General features: G+C 33.4%; 1 protein-coding gene and 1 pseudogene across 1 annotated transcript; both read right to left on the bottom strand.

Moving 5' to 3' along the window:
• Nucleotides 1–1,273: 1,273 nt before the first annotated feature.
• On the bottom strand, nucleotides 1,274–3,029 carry LOC115987080 (probable receptor-like protein kinase At5g24010). Its single transcript, XM_031110530.1, has one exon. It carries the CDS (start codon nucleotides 2,958–2,960, stop codon nucleotides 1,548–1,550), a length of 1,413 nt encoding a protein of 470 aa, XP_030966390.1. The 5' UTR covers nucleotides 2,961–3,029; the 3' UTR covers nucleotides 1,274–1,547.
• A 5,232-nt stretch (nucleotides 3,030–8,261) lies between these two features.
• On the bottom strand, nucleotides 8,262–9,030 carry LOC115985460 (annotated as a pseudogene).
• Nucleotides 9,031–13,655: the final 4,625 nt, after the last annotated feature.

Raw genomic sequence — 13,655 nt, forward strand, 5'->3', positions numbered from 1 at the left:
TAAATTGGCCTTGCAGAATTCATTAGTTGGTCAACTATGGGATTACTCAATAATTCCCCTACTCTTGGAGGTAGTGGTCTAAAAAGTCCAGTTGTAGTCTTCCTTTGTTGCAATAAAAGTCTTCGTTCAGCCAGAGAAAAAAAATTTTAAATAAAAAAATAATAATAATAATAATAAAAATCTTATAATGTGCTAGCACATTCTACTGCGGTTGGGCGTTTGTTTGTAAGGTCAGGGGAACCCCATTGCTATCTCATCCATATATAACTCTGTTATGGAATCTCATATTCTCATGGAAGAGAAGGTAGTACTTGTTAGAGTAATGCACATACAAACAAAATCAGGTGTCAAATGTTTTGTATAAGCTTGTCTCTCTAGGCTTTCTCTAATTGGACAGACAAAATGTGAAATTTGGGAGAAAGAAAAACTAATTAAATTATATATATTCAAGCATCAGCTACTTAAAATCGGAGAGATTTCAAAGACAAGCATTTTTACAATTAAGAAAAGTCTACTAATCTCCTTTTATATCAACATATGCTGAAGTAATTCAGAACACTTAAATAACCTTGGTTATATCACACCAAAAGCTGTTGCAATACACAAATCTCACAATTTTTTTTCTGGGGTGGGGTGGGGGAAGAGAAATCTTAAAATCAGCGCCAAGCTATTGAAAATTTGAACTTATAAATTGAGCAAGGGAAAACAAAACCTATAAATTAACAACTAGTGTTGACTAGGATGGACACCAAGCCATTGAAGGTAAAACTTGAACAATAAATCTAATTACTCAAGCAAACTGTAAATAGTACTTGGTTCTTTAAAAGAAAACTCCCAACTTATTATCTTATTAAGGAAAGGAAAAAATTCTAACCAATGATATGAACTCTATTTATCTAGTAAGGGAATGAATAAAATTCATAATCCAAGTACGAAACAATTACAGAAAGTAAATAAATCCAATTAAATTATTAGACCTTAAGCCCAATTAGTTATAGGTTTCACTCATAAGGTTTTAAGGGCCATGTTCTTCCTGCACCATCGTCCATTAGTATGTGTACTTGAGGCTTGTATCCACCTCACAGACAAAATTTAAAAATCAGAAGAAGTTGTGCGTTGAGAATGGATAAGTATGGCGCTGTTACATCATTAAAGGCTTACTTATTACAGGGATTGCACAACTTGAATACAGAGGTGTATGGGAAATTTTCAAAAACAAAGCAAATCATGACAACTCTAGCTCACTAAGGAGCACAAAGAACATAACAGCAACAGAAAAAAAGCCAATAAATGTATGCTTTAACTATATACTACTAATACAACTTACACAGAGTAATACGGTACTCTGCAAATTACATGAAGCTCTTTCAAGACTTTATATTCAAACTTATATTTATCTTATGTTACAGAGAATACAACAGGGAACTCTACTATTCTTCCAACAATTCCTAACCCCAGAAAAGATAAGCACTACAATAATTTTCTATAGCATGCTCGTGTTATATGTCACGTAAATCCTTATAGTTTTAGATCCATACCAAATTACATTATGGCTGTGGGGAGCCCGACTTGACATTAACATTGGAAACATCCGTAGGCAATTTTGACCACATGACAGAGTCCTTTAATCCAGTCATCCTCCTACGCATGACCAAAGATAGAATTGCCAGCAAACAAACAGCAACAATCAAAGGAACCAAAACATGGATATTTCCTCTTGGCCAACTCTTCAAAATGAACTCCGCAGGCAAGTCGCCAACAAGACTCCCCATCGAATTATTCAACTTCATAATCTCAACAGCATTTAGAATACCATCGATCCCATACGCATAGCTCATATTTGAAGGCCCAACACTAACAGTTAAAACCCCAGAACTATCTCCATCGACCACGTAGTCCGCATAGAACGGAGCAGCCAATTCATAATTGGTAACACCCGACAAATCCAAATCTTTATATGCCAAATTCCCATTAACATACACATTGAAATACAGCAAAGCAATTGAAATACTAGCAATGTCACAAAAATGCAAACGAACAAGATACTTAAATCCCCCCTTCACAGGAAACACCCATGTAATGTTAACATCAGGAATTGAAGCATTTGTACTCTTAATCACTCGTGCTGTATTATACACATTATCCGGACCAACCTCACGGCTTGCCCCTCCCACTTGGTACCTAATCCGACCACTAAAATACACCCTTTTCGACCCGAAACTCGACTTCAAAAAATCATTATCAGGAACCCAAGTCCTCCACAAAGTATCATTAAAAGGTGTAACTTTAGGCCCTCCCACATTGACCCTATAGACAACTTCAAGAGCTTGTTCAACCAACCCATCAAATTGCTCAATTTTCTCAGAGCTCACGTACTGAGCCGTGTCAACAATCAGATCTTTTGGTGCAGAAATCACTTCAATAGCATTCACAAACGCAAACTTAGACTTACAAGTGGGGACAAAAGTGATTACAAGCCTACCAGTCTCAACCCAGATCAGGTACTCCATAACTTTTGGGCCGTCTAAATTCCCACCAATGAAATCACTCAAAACCACAAACCCATTAACGAGAACATGAAATTGAGCATCATTAAAATCAAATTTTGAAGAACTAAGGTTGTGGAAATGAAGACGTACCATGTGGGTCCCCTTGTCCCTGATTTCAAACTCGTACCCCGAAGGCTTCGTGAAGACTCGAGCTGTTTGGTAGATACGAGGAGAGACATCAAAAGGGTTGTTGCTTTTGAGTGAGACAGAGCGAGTTGAGCTGAGCCAGTGAGATTTGAAGCGGGACGAGTCGGAAATGAATAGGCGATTGTCTGCGGTGGAGTCCAGGGTGGAGCCGCAGTCGATGAGGCAGTTATCGACGGGAGAGAAGAAGGTGTAAGAGCGAGCTGTGAGGGTAGAGAGAGAAAGTAGGAAGAGAGTCAAAACAAAGCTTCTGTGTAGAAACTCCATTAGAGAGAGAGAGAGAGAGTTGAAGCCGAGATACTGCAAGAGAGTTCTGAGATTTGTAAGGAGAAGACTTTGTTTGTACAGATGAAGAATTGAAGACCGAGTTGCGTTGTGGGGTCCACGCGTATTGTTGTGGTTGGCTGACAGGCTGCACTACCCGACTAGGATACGTATGGATTGATTTTTCTACGCCAAAATACACGATCACTCATAGTCATGGAGCTTCTTCTACCACCACTACTTTTGCACTTCTTCTACCACCGTTTACTTTTGCCACGACTTGTTGAGGTCGGTCGACGTGAATAACAATTACTTTCATAAGCTATGAGTCTGTTTGTTACTTGAGTTAAAATAATAGTTTTTACTTTTTGGTGTTTAAAATTTAAACCCTTAAAATTGTGACCAAAAAACAAAAAAAAAAAACCAAAATTTTTGTTTGGCAGACGGTTTGTCTTTTCAATTTAGAGCTATTAATATGAGTCTAAATTTTCTGTTTCCTTTTTTCCTGTACCACTAAATATTCTACGAATAAAAATTTGTTATGTACCCACCTATTTAAATTAAAATAATTTTTTGCAAAGAATTTGTGAGTTTTATAGAAGTGGAAGAAGAGTGAGCTCCTGGGTGTTTTTTTTTTTTCACAAAGGATTCATGGTTTTTTTTTTTTTTTTTGAAGGGGAAGAGTGGATTTTTTGAAGAGAAAGAAGATAGTAAATGGAAATAGCACGAAATCTCTCCGTTATAAGAAATATTAATAAATGTATTGTACATGTTAGGTAGTTACCATGTTTTTTATAATAAAAAAATATATACTCATACCAAACACACAATTGTGTCTTTTTTTTTTTTACTTTTGAAAATATGTTATTATAATCATGATATCAAACATGTTTGTTTTTTTATTATGAATACTTTAAACACACGATTCTACAACCCTTTTTATACCCACAATTTCCAAATCATTTTTGAAAACTAACACTTGATCCCACGTACCAAACAAACCCTATGTCCCTAAACTTATTGTAGAGCTTAAAGTGACTTTAAATTCTTTACTTTTAATTAAGACAGTTTAGATAAAAATTTGAACTCTTGACATCTCTATTGAAAATTTCATAAAATACGACTTAAATCTATAAGGCCATTAACAAAGCTTAAACTTATCTTTTATTTTATTTTATTTTTTTAAGCAATCCTTTTTAGTCACAAAAATTTTAAATGGTCAATTTTACTTCCCCATAAACTCAAAGCAATTGCTTTCAGAGTATACAAAGTGATGAGTTATCATATTTTAATTTGACTAAGCCATTTAAGGGATTAAAAGTAAACATGTGCTAAAAATCAAAAATACTTTTAAGAAAAATCAAAATACTAAAAACTTACAAATTGAAGTGATTTATGAACCTCAACAACATAATAAATGAATGCTTGAATTACTTTATAATTTATTTTTTTAATTTTTAGCAAACGTTAAAATGTAAGTCATAAAATTATCTATTAGTAGTACTATTTTCCTTTTTCTAAGTTAGGACTAGATGGAAGCTGGGTTGTACGCGTATGGAATCGGTCCCTTGCCCTTACAGAGTGGTAAAGTGGGGTTTGATTTGGACAACAGTGAAAACGGTGCGGTTTTTGACGGGGTCAACGATAATTAACAGAGACGTGTCACTAATGAAATATTCACAAGTCAGAACACCAACACCACATGGATTCAGGTCTCGGTCCTCACCAATTGGAATTTGGGTGATTCTACCGTACCCTTTTATTTATTTATTTTTTTCTTTGTTTCTTTTTTGGTACGATACGTTTTAGTAGATAACTTACTGTATCATGTTATCAAATCCTCGTATTAGACTGTTTTATTATCCTATTGTACAGTATTAACATCACATGTGATAATTTTTTTGTCATATTTGATGATTTCTTATTTTTTTGTCATATTTGATAGTTCCATCTTCACATTGTGCAGTTTCAACATCACATTTGACAGTACTTTTGTCACATTTGGTGGGTTTTTTTTTCTCACAATTAACGGTTCTATCCTCACATTATGCAGTACCAACATCACATGTAAATGTACTTTTGTCACATTCAGTGATTTCTTTATTTATTTTCTCACATTTGATCGTTTCATTCTCACATTATGCAATTTTAACATCACATGTGACTGTTCTTTTGTCACATTTGGTAATTCTCTTATTTTTTTTCTCACATTTGATCGTTCTATAGTCAAATTCAACAATACCAACATCACATTTGACAGTACTTTTGTCACATTTAGTGATTCCCCTTTTTTTCCTTACATTTGACAATTTCATTGTCACAGTAGATAGTACCAATATCACATCTGGCCGTACTTTTACATTTGAGCCCACCACTGAAGTCACTTTTTTACTTACTTATTTCTTTATATATATGTTTGTAGCAAGAAATAATTGATGAAGATGGCAATTCCATACTAGAATGGTTTAAAAATACATATAGGGATAATGACAAGTATATGTCAAAATTGATATTTTGTGAACATGTAATTTTACTCAACACACTTGTGTATTTTACATTAACACATGCTAATACATTGTTTATTTTTTCTTGTAGATTTATATCCCTATGAATAACAATAATAGTCACTAGTACTTATGTGTCGTTGACTTTAGTTCAAATACACATATTGGACTCTTTGCCAAGCACAACTAGGCAAGACATGCGAACAAAAAATGTGCAAACAGTGGTATTGTTTCCTTCTCTTTGTACTCAATAATAATTTTGATATGTGATTTTGTTAAGTTTTGTACTTAATAATTGCTTTGAATTTTACTTTGTGATAAGTAATAGGTCTTGATAAGTTATTGAGTTATTTGGAGAAAGACAACTATACTTATAGTATTACCAAATTTCCTTTGAAATCACCCACCTCGAATCCTATAAAAAAAATAATGGGTACGTACTAAACTATAGATTTGCACATATAGATAACTATTGTGTGAATCTTTTAAATTTTTAAATTTTAACTGTTTTCATATTTCAAGTATGATTGCCACATGTATGTTATTAAACACATGCATACAAAAATTATCAAAAAGAATCTAACCTTTTTGATAATATATTTATTGGAAGTAAATTTTACAGTTTTCACATAATTTTCTTAAACTGCTTTTTTTATCAATAGTCTCTAATTTTTGTAGGAGAACTGGTCAGAACGTTTGCAATATAAGTTAGCATCAAATCTAGTGCTTTCAAAAGAAAATGAACATTCCAAAATTATAGAAAATGCTAGAAAAATTCCACTACATGATTATTGTGGGGCCCGGCCCAAAATAATGGGCTAGTCTAACTACAGGCCCATCCGAGAAGCATCCTGTTCGAGGAGAAATCACAGACAGCATTATTCCGGCCCAATTGCACCGAAGAAACCTGTCCGAGGAGTAATTCCTCCTCGGACATTACGAAGTCCAGACGAGGAACTCGCCCCAACCATTGCAGTTCATCCTCCCAGCATATAAAAAGAATAAAATCCAAAATATCTCATGGAAAGCTGTCACCACCACATTAATTACGCCACAACCACCCTCTTGGCCGCATTAATGAGGAAAAGACCTCTGAACAGTACTACCTTGGCCTTTGCAACTCACAAAGGGAGTGATAGGGGTGTCTGATGGGACAGGTGCTCAAGTAGATGTTTAGATGATCAACAAGTGTAAGGTTGGAATGAGAACAAGAGAGCTATATAATGTAGTGAAGTCCCTCAAAGAAGGGGGACACAAAAAACTGTATTCGGGACTAAAGAAATAGAATCTGACGTTGGAGATCCATCCTTGTGTTTTTGTTTCCGCAGTAATATTGTCCACGTATCATACCAAATAGGCTCGCTGAGGCTAAGTTCTTTGACCCATCCTCTACAAAAATTTATTGTGGGTTGCATCTTGGGTCGAAATCTGATCAATAGGATTTGGGCTAGGAAAATCGTGCAACTACAATTATTTTTGGTCACTCAAATGATAATGATTTGTATAAAATGATGATTGAGAGATTGTTTATGATTTAGTGAATTGTCTTCTTCTTTTTTTTTTTTTTTGAAAGGGAGACTAATTTTTTATCATTCAAAAATAAAAGCAGTTATAATATGATAAATTATTATATGTGAAGCATTAATATATATATATGTGTGTGTGTGTGTGTGTGTGTATGTAAAGAAACAGCAAGGAATCCATGATTAAAATTTCTTCAATAATTAAGCACAAGTTACTTTCTTGAAGTTCATTGCCAAAACACAGATAAGTTGGTATTTTCTGGCATTCAACTTGAGCCTTAGTTTTAAATAAGCCAAGTTTGAGCCTTAGTTTTAAACTCTTTTAATAAACAAGTTGAGCCCAAGCAACAAAATTTGACATGCATGAACATGCAAGGTTTTAGGGGAATATTTGTCAGTGACAGTGAGAAGTTAGTAAGGGAAAACTTGCATCTACATCAATGTGCCCAACTGTTTTTAGGTTTGTCTCAAGCTCGAGCCAAGCTTGAGCATTTGATTTTTATTGATGAGCCAAGCTCAAACACGCAATACTCAGCAAAGCTTGGCTCGTTTACAGTCCTAAATTGTCCACATTGATTTAATACATAAAATAGATGATGTGTGTGGATTATATACAATAACAAGTGTGCAATAAGTAAGTAAGACCCTATGTTACAGCTTTAAATTTTAAATAACATGGTACTAGATACATTCTAACCATTTCAAATGTAGCTGTCCCTCCATTATGGAGTCAATATTCAGCCTTTTTGTTCCAATATCTAGACTGACTTGGCAAGTTAACTAATTCGGAACATTAGCCTCATTTGTAAATCTTTCTAAATTCTCTCTATAATATCTTCATAATAAACTCCTGATATTAACTTCTTTGAATACAATATCAGGTTCTGAATTCTGCACTGTATACACTATGATCACTGGAGGCATATGACATATCTTATAGTCCTGGATTAAATTGTGCATCAAAGGAAATCACTTTTCAATGATTGATATCACATGTTCTTCATGTGATAGTATAAATGCCTGAATAAAATATAAAGCTTTTAAAACCCATTACATCGACATCATAAGCTCAATGTGCCCCACCTGATTAATCAAGAGTATAATTGTAAAAAACTGTCCTTTGTAAATTCAATTGTTTTATAATTGTTATCCTTTATGGAAACTAGAAAGAAAATCAAAGTATCCATTTCTTTTGCAAACAGTGTTTACAAAACTTTCTTAGCCAAGATAAAAAAAGATACAATATATTAAGATCCTCACAGCCAGTAATTATCAGCCTATTCCAAATCTTGATCTTCCAACTTTTCTCCAACATTGTTGAACTCAAGCCACATTTTGGACTTGCAAAAATGCATCAAAAAGTACCAAGCAATCCCAACCAGTGTAAGCAGAGCAGCTACCAAATAGACAGTTTTTGTAGCCATTGCCATTACATACAGCAAAAACCCAGATGGAATCAAGCACATAATCCCCAGCCAAGGTAACCCCATGGGAACTATAAAGGGCCTCTTCACTGTGGGTAACTTCCTCCTCAACCAAAGAAAAGATGCAAATTCGAATAGCATCCCTAAACTATACAAGAAATTCACTGAAGATATTATGTCTACAAAACTCATGTAAGCAACTACAAGTGTAATCAATGTTGAGAGCAAAATTCCCACCCAAGGTGTATTAAACCAGGTGGATCTTACCCCAAAAATTTGTGGTAAAAATCCTAAACTTGACATTCCTAGAAGTTGGTATGCACAACTACTCAATTAGGCTTCATATAGTCCAATAACTGATAAAAATTGTACCAATTTCAATCCAAACTTTCAACCACTTCCCAACAATGATTTCAGCAGCATCAACAAAATACCCATCAACCCAATCTTCTTGATCTAGAGTTAAAGCCCCAATTGCAGCTAGGAGAGGAATCAAGTAAGCCAAACAAGTAAGCAACCCAGCAGAAAACAATGCTTTTGGGAATGTTTTCCGGGGTTGTTCCACTTCACCAGCTAAAGTACTAGCATTGTCCCAAAAATTAGAGAATGCTTGTACAATCATTCACGACTTCTTCAATGTTCTCATTTGCTGACAGACGAATGCAAATTTTCAAGCTGCCTTATCTTGCCACGCAACACTTCATTGGTAGAATTTGCATCCTACACAAACAACATTGCTCTACATATGAGTAATCCTCTCAAGCAATAAAAGGGTTGTAAAACAAAGACACAAATATGCAACTCCAAACTTTTTACTTTTGGTGGGAAATTGAACCTGTAGCCTCTTCAGGCTCTTCTTCAAATGTAAAACAAAAAAAAAAAAACCTTTTGGATGCATAAATGCTAGGCACTGATCCAAGTTGAAAAAATTTGTACTAGGAAATTCAATCATCATCCAAACAATAAGCTTTTTGATAACACAATAGAAAGGACTACCAACAAGGAGAATAATCAAGCTCATCAACCAAAAAGACAGAAAAAGAGCCTCAACAGTTGAATAGTAGCTTTGATACATCTCAATAAGGATTTGGTAACATTTAAAAATAGAATAAGTGTTGCTAATTTTAGTCAAAGTTTATCAGATTGTATATTTGTATTTGTATCCAACTTTTAAAGGAAAAATTATTGATTTCATATTCAGATTCTCCTTTTATGTTTGGATATGGTAGTTGTAATGTTAGGAATTAGAGGTATCCATTGCCAAGAACTAAAACCAAAATCAAAATCTCTATAAGTTTCACATTATACAATTGGCAAAGGATATTTTAGGGGGCAAATTTCACATGGGTTACAATTGGGGGGAAATCGAAGAAAATGGTTTCATTTTCAATTCAAATTTGCTGAATAGGAAATTTCACAACTTTTCCAATGTTAGTGCTCTAAAATTCCTAGATGAAAGAAAATTTGTCAAATAGGCCCAACATAAATAATAGAGAAAAAAATGGTTAAACCCACCATTCAAAAGCACAAACCTATAGGATAAAATTCAGGAAAAATGATGAAAAATGATTACCTGAGAGTTGGGGGTAGACATGGTGAAGATCGGCGAAGAGGAGCAATGTTATTTTTTATTTTTTTTACTTATATCCAGACCTATTCTACCGGTAAATGGTAACCCATTTAAATTATTTAAATAGTCAAGACTAAAAGCATTAGAATGCATGGTTTAGATCTATGAGAAAGTATATCCTGTTTCCGTAATACCAACTCAGCTCATAGTTGGTGTTTCTAAGCCCAATAAAAAGTCAACACCTGTCTTAAAAAAAAAAAAAAAAAAAAGTAAATAAGCAAAAGCTCTTGAAAAGACAAGATTGCCCCTGAAATTTCAAAGCCCCACCATTCTGCAAAATCAAAATCAAAATCTTCGCCTCTCTCTCAACGCACCATATCTCTCTCTCAACTCTAAACCTCCATAGCCATTGCCTTGCATCGCCGCCAAAGCTGCACTGCCGAACTCCAAACCTCCAGCGCTATCGACCTTTGTCTCATTGAAAATTCTCTAAAATCCTCTATCCTTCTTATTACTTCTTAGCCCCAACGATAGAATCTTTCTCACCACTTTCAACCCCCAATGTTGCAAGAAGGGTTTTTTTTTTTTTTTTTTTTTTTTTTTTTTTTTTTTTTTTTTCTCTCTTTTACTGTTTATTTTTTGTATTTTTCACAACTTATTTGTATGCCTTTTTTTTTTCCTACCCGAAATTACAAGGGTCTATCTTTTTTATGATGATGAATTTGGCACCACAATTTCACCTTACAAGGGTCTATTTTTTATAACCAAATCTTAGAACACGTGATGTTGCAAGATCTGAATGATGATGGAGTTGGATTTGCAGATCTGTTATGGGGTGAGATTTGGGTGTTTTTGTTTAGGGAAGAGAGAGGGGTTTGATGGGGTTTGGTATTGTGAGTTTCGGGTTTATTAGCTATCATTGTTTATCATTGTGTTTATTTTGTCCATTTTATCACTATATAACACCATTCTTTGTTTTAGTTTGTATCTTTATTTTATTATCAATGAATATAAACTTAGGGTTGCCTATATTAATATTAATGGTTCCTTGTAGGTGATGTATGATGCTATTGGAGTCATACTTCACTGTACTTTGTTACTTGCATATAATTTATATTGCCTTAGCTATAAATATTAAGGAATTTGGTACGTTTTGTTAGATACTTTTGGATTATATAAATCAAGCAAGACTTAGGTACAGTACTTTGTTGTTGTTCCTTAGTTTCTCCTTTTAAGATTCTGCCATATAGATTTTTTCTCATGGGATGGAAGTGTATTTTTAAGATAAGTAGCCAAATAGTTGAATCTTAAGAGGGGAACTTAAGGAATAGTGCTTATACTTTTCACTTATGTTTATCATTTGATTTATATTCTTTTTGTTTGTATCATGGCACCATGTGGTGCTAGTTTCTACTGTGGAACTCAGTTAATTTTATATAGTATGCTGGTTATTCCAGTTACTAAGTTAAATTGTGTGTGAGGTTGTGAGTTGCCTTTCGAACACCCTGTCTCTAATGTTAGACCTCTATGTGATTCACTCAGTCATACTCCACTTCAAATTTGTTGCATTTCTTTGGTTTACATTTATACAAATATAATTTTTTTATGTTGTCCTCATGTCTAATACATCGGCTTGATTAAGTGATTGGTTTATGGATTGAAATCTATATAATGAAAAACAAGAAGCTACAAAAAAAAAAAAAAAAAAAAATGAAGAAGTTTGAAAATTTTCTTTTTGTTACCATGATCATGTGTCTTTGGCATGATTATTCTTAAAGAGGAAAGTCCGCCTTTGGTGGTCCAAATGGTAAGACTCATTAAACTTTATATAAAGAAAAAAAACCATAAAGAAAGATCTTTTTATAATGATCTATACTTCTCAAGGCATGGAGATCTTACCTATTTAGTTTCTTTGACATAAATGACAAAACTTACTGTTGATGGTAATGTATTGATTCCTTAGGATAAAATAATGGAAAAAAAAAAAAAAAAACCATGTTCTATTCCTTTTTCTAATTTTCTCAATGATACAACTCTAAAAGATTTTTTTTCCTTGATCTAAATGACTAAGCACTTGTTATACTAATGATATGATTCTAAAAGAACGTTGTTCCGTTGGTATTTTTGTAGGTTGTTGCAGGTGTTATATTGGGATGAATGGTAGCACTCATGGAAAGTTCCAGTTAAGGGGATAATATAGTGAATGACAATATTTTGGCCATAATAGTCAACAAATACCAAGCTGGCAAGCTTTTAATGTGGTCACAAGCTTTTCTGCATAGAGATTTGGATTTGGGAAGAGAAGTTTAAGAGTTGACACTATAGTGAATCTACTACTTATTCTAACTTTTCAGGGTCTTCTCAAAAAATTTAAAAAAAAAAAAAAAAGCAACAACTTTCAAGTTCTTAATTTGCTGTATGCATGCTATTATTCATATGAGTGGCTTAATGTTATATAAAATTATTTCCTTGTTATTGGTAAAAAAAAATTTGCTTAAAATTTTTAATTTGATTTTCCCAAATTAACAATTCTCGCCAAAATCTTCACAAATATTTCTTTTTTATTTTTATTTTTTTAAGAATGATATATATGCAAGAAAAAGCTGCTCTATGCAAGAAAAGCACAAAGCAAACCAACAATTACAAGAAAAGGAAAAGGAGAAAAGAAACAAAAAAAAAAAAAAAAAAACAGCACATTAATTAGTTTTATTACAAGTGGGAGTAAGGGATTTGTTATTTTCTGGGGAAAAGCTCAACGTTTGTTCTTCTGAAGTATTAATATGAATACCACCATTAATAACTCTATTTGTATTTATTAATAATGTATGCATATTCTCTTTTTTTTTTTTTTTTTTTTTTTTTTGTTTCTTACAGTCCCAAAAAAATCTTGGACCGTGTGACCAAACCAAATTACCCATTAGACATATTTTTTAACAATAAACCAAGCTTTATTAAAAATAACTAAACTACAACTGTACAACTCAAAGCATCCTTCCTAATCACATATAGCGAATGATCAGGTAAGGCCACAATTTACAAATCCATTCTAATTGTTAACTAAGACCCACTTAGCAAACTCATGAGCCACTTGATTTACATCTCTCCTAATCCAAATGAAACTTAGTTCATCTCATTTTCTAAGTCCAATATGTCTTCAAGCATAGTCCTCAATTTCCATGGATTTGTATGGCCATTCTCCCTTAGCATTACTTTGTTTAGTGCATTGAAATAGATCCTTGAGTCTCCTTTAGTATTACTTTGTTTAGTGCATTAAAATAGATCCTTGAGTCTCCTTCCATAACTAGCTTTAACAATTTTGCCATCATTAGTGCCCATCTTATGCTTTTTGCTTCTACTACACACCTTGAGGCTTTTGTGTCCATTTTTGTACCAACAATAATACTACCTTCCCAGTCCCTAACCACCATGGCTGCACAACTTAATTTATCAACTCTCATTTCTTATTCAACAACTTCCATTCCCTTTTACCAATGTCATAAAATTGCAAATTGACAAACTGTAAATTCAATTTAAGTTTGGTTAGATGGTCATTTTTCACAGATACTAGAAACCATAAACTAAACATTCAGATCAAGTTCTCTTTTTGTTAACAATTTCAGAACACATTTTTCTTTGCTTTTAACAACTTAAAGCCCATTAAATTAATATTTAATGGA

Source organism: Quercus lobata, chromosome 4 (assembly GCF_001633185.2).
Source record: "Quercus lobata isolate SW786 chromosome 4, ValleyOak3.0 Primary Assembly, whole genome shotgun sequence".
Taxonomy (NCBI): Eukaryota; Viridiplantae; Streptophyta; class Magnoliopsida; order Fagales; family Fagaceae; genus Quercus; species Quercus lobata.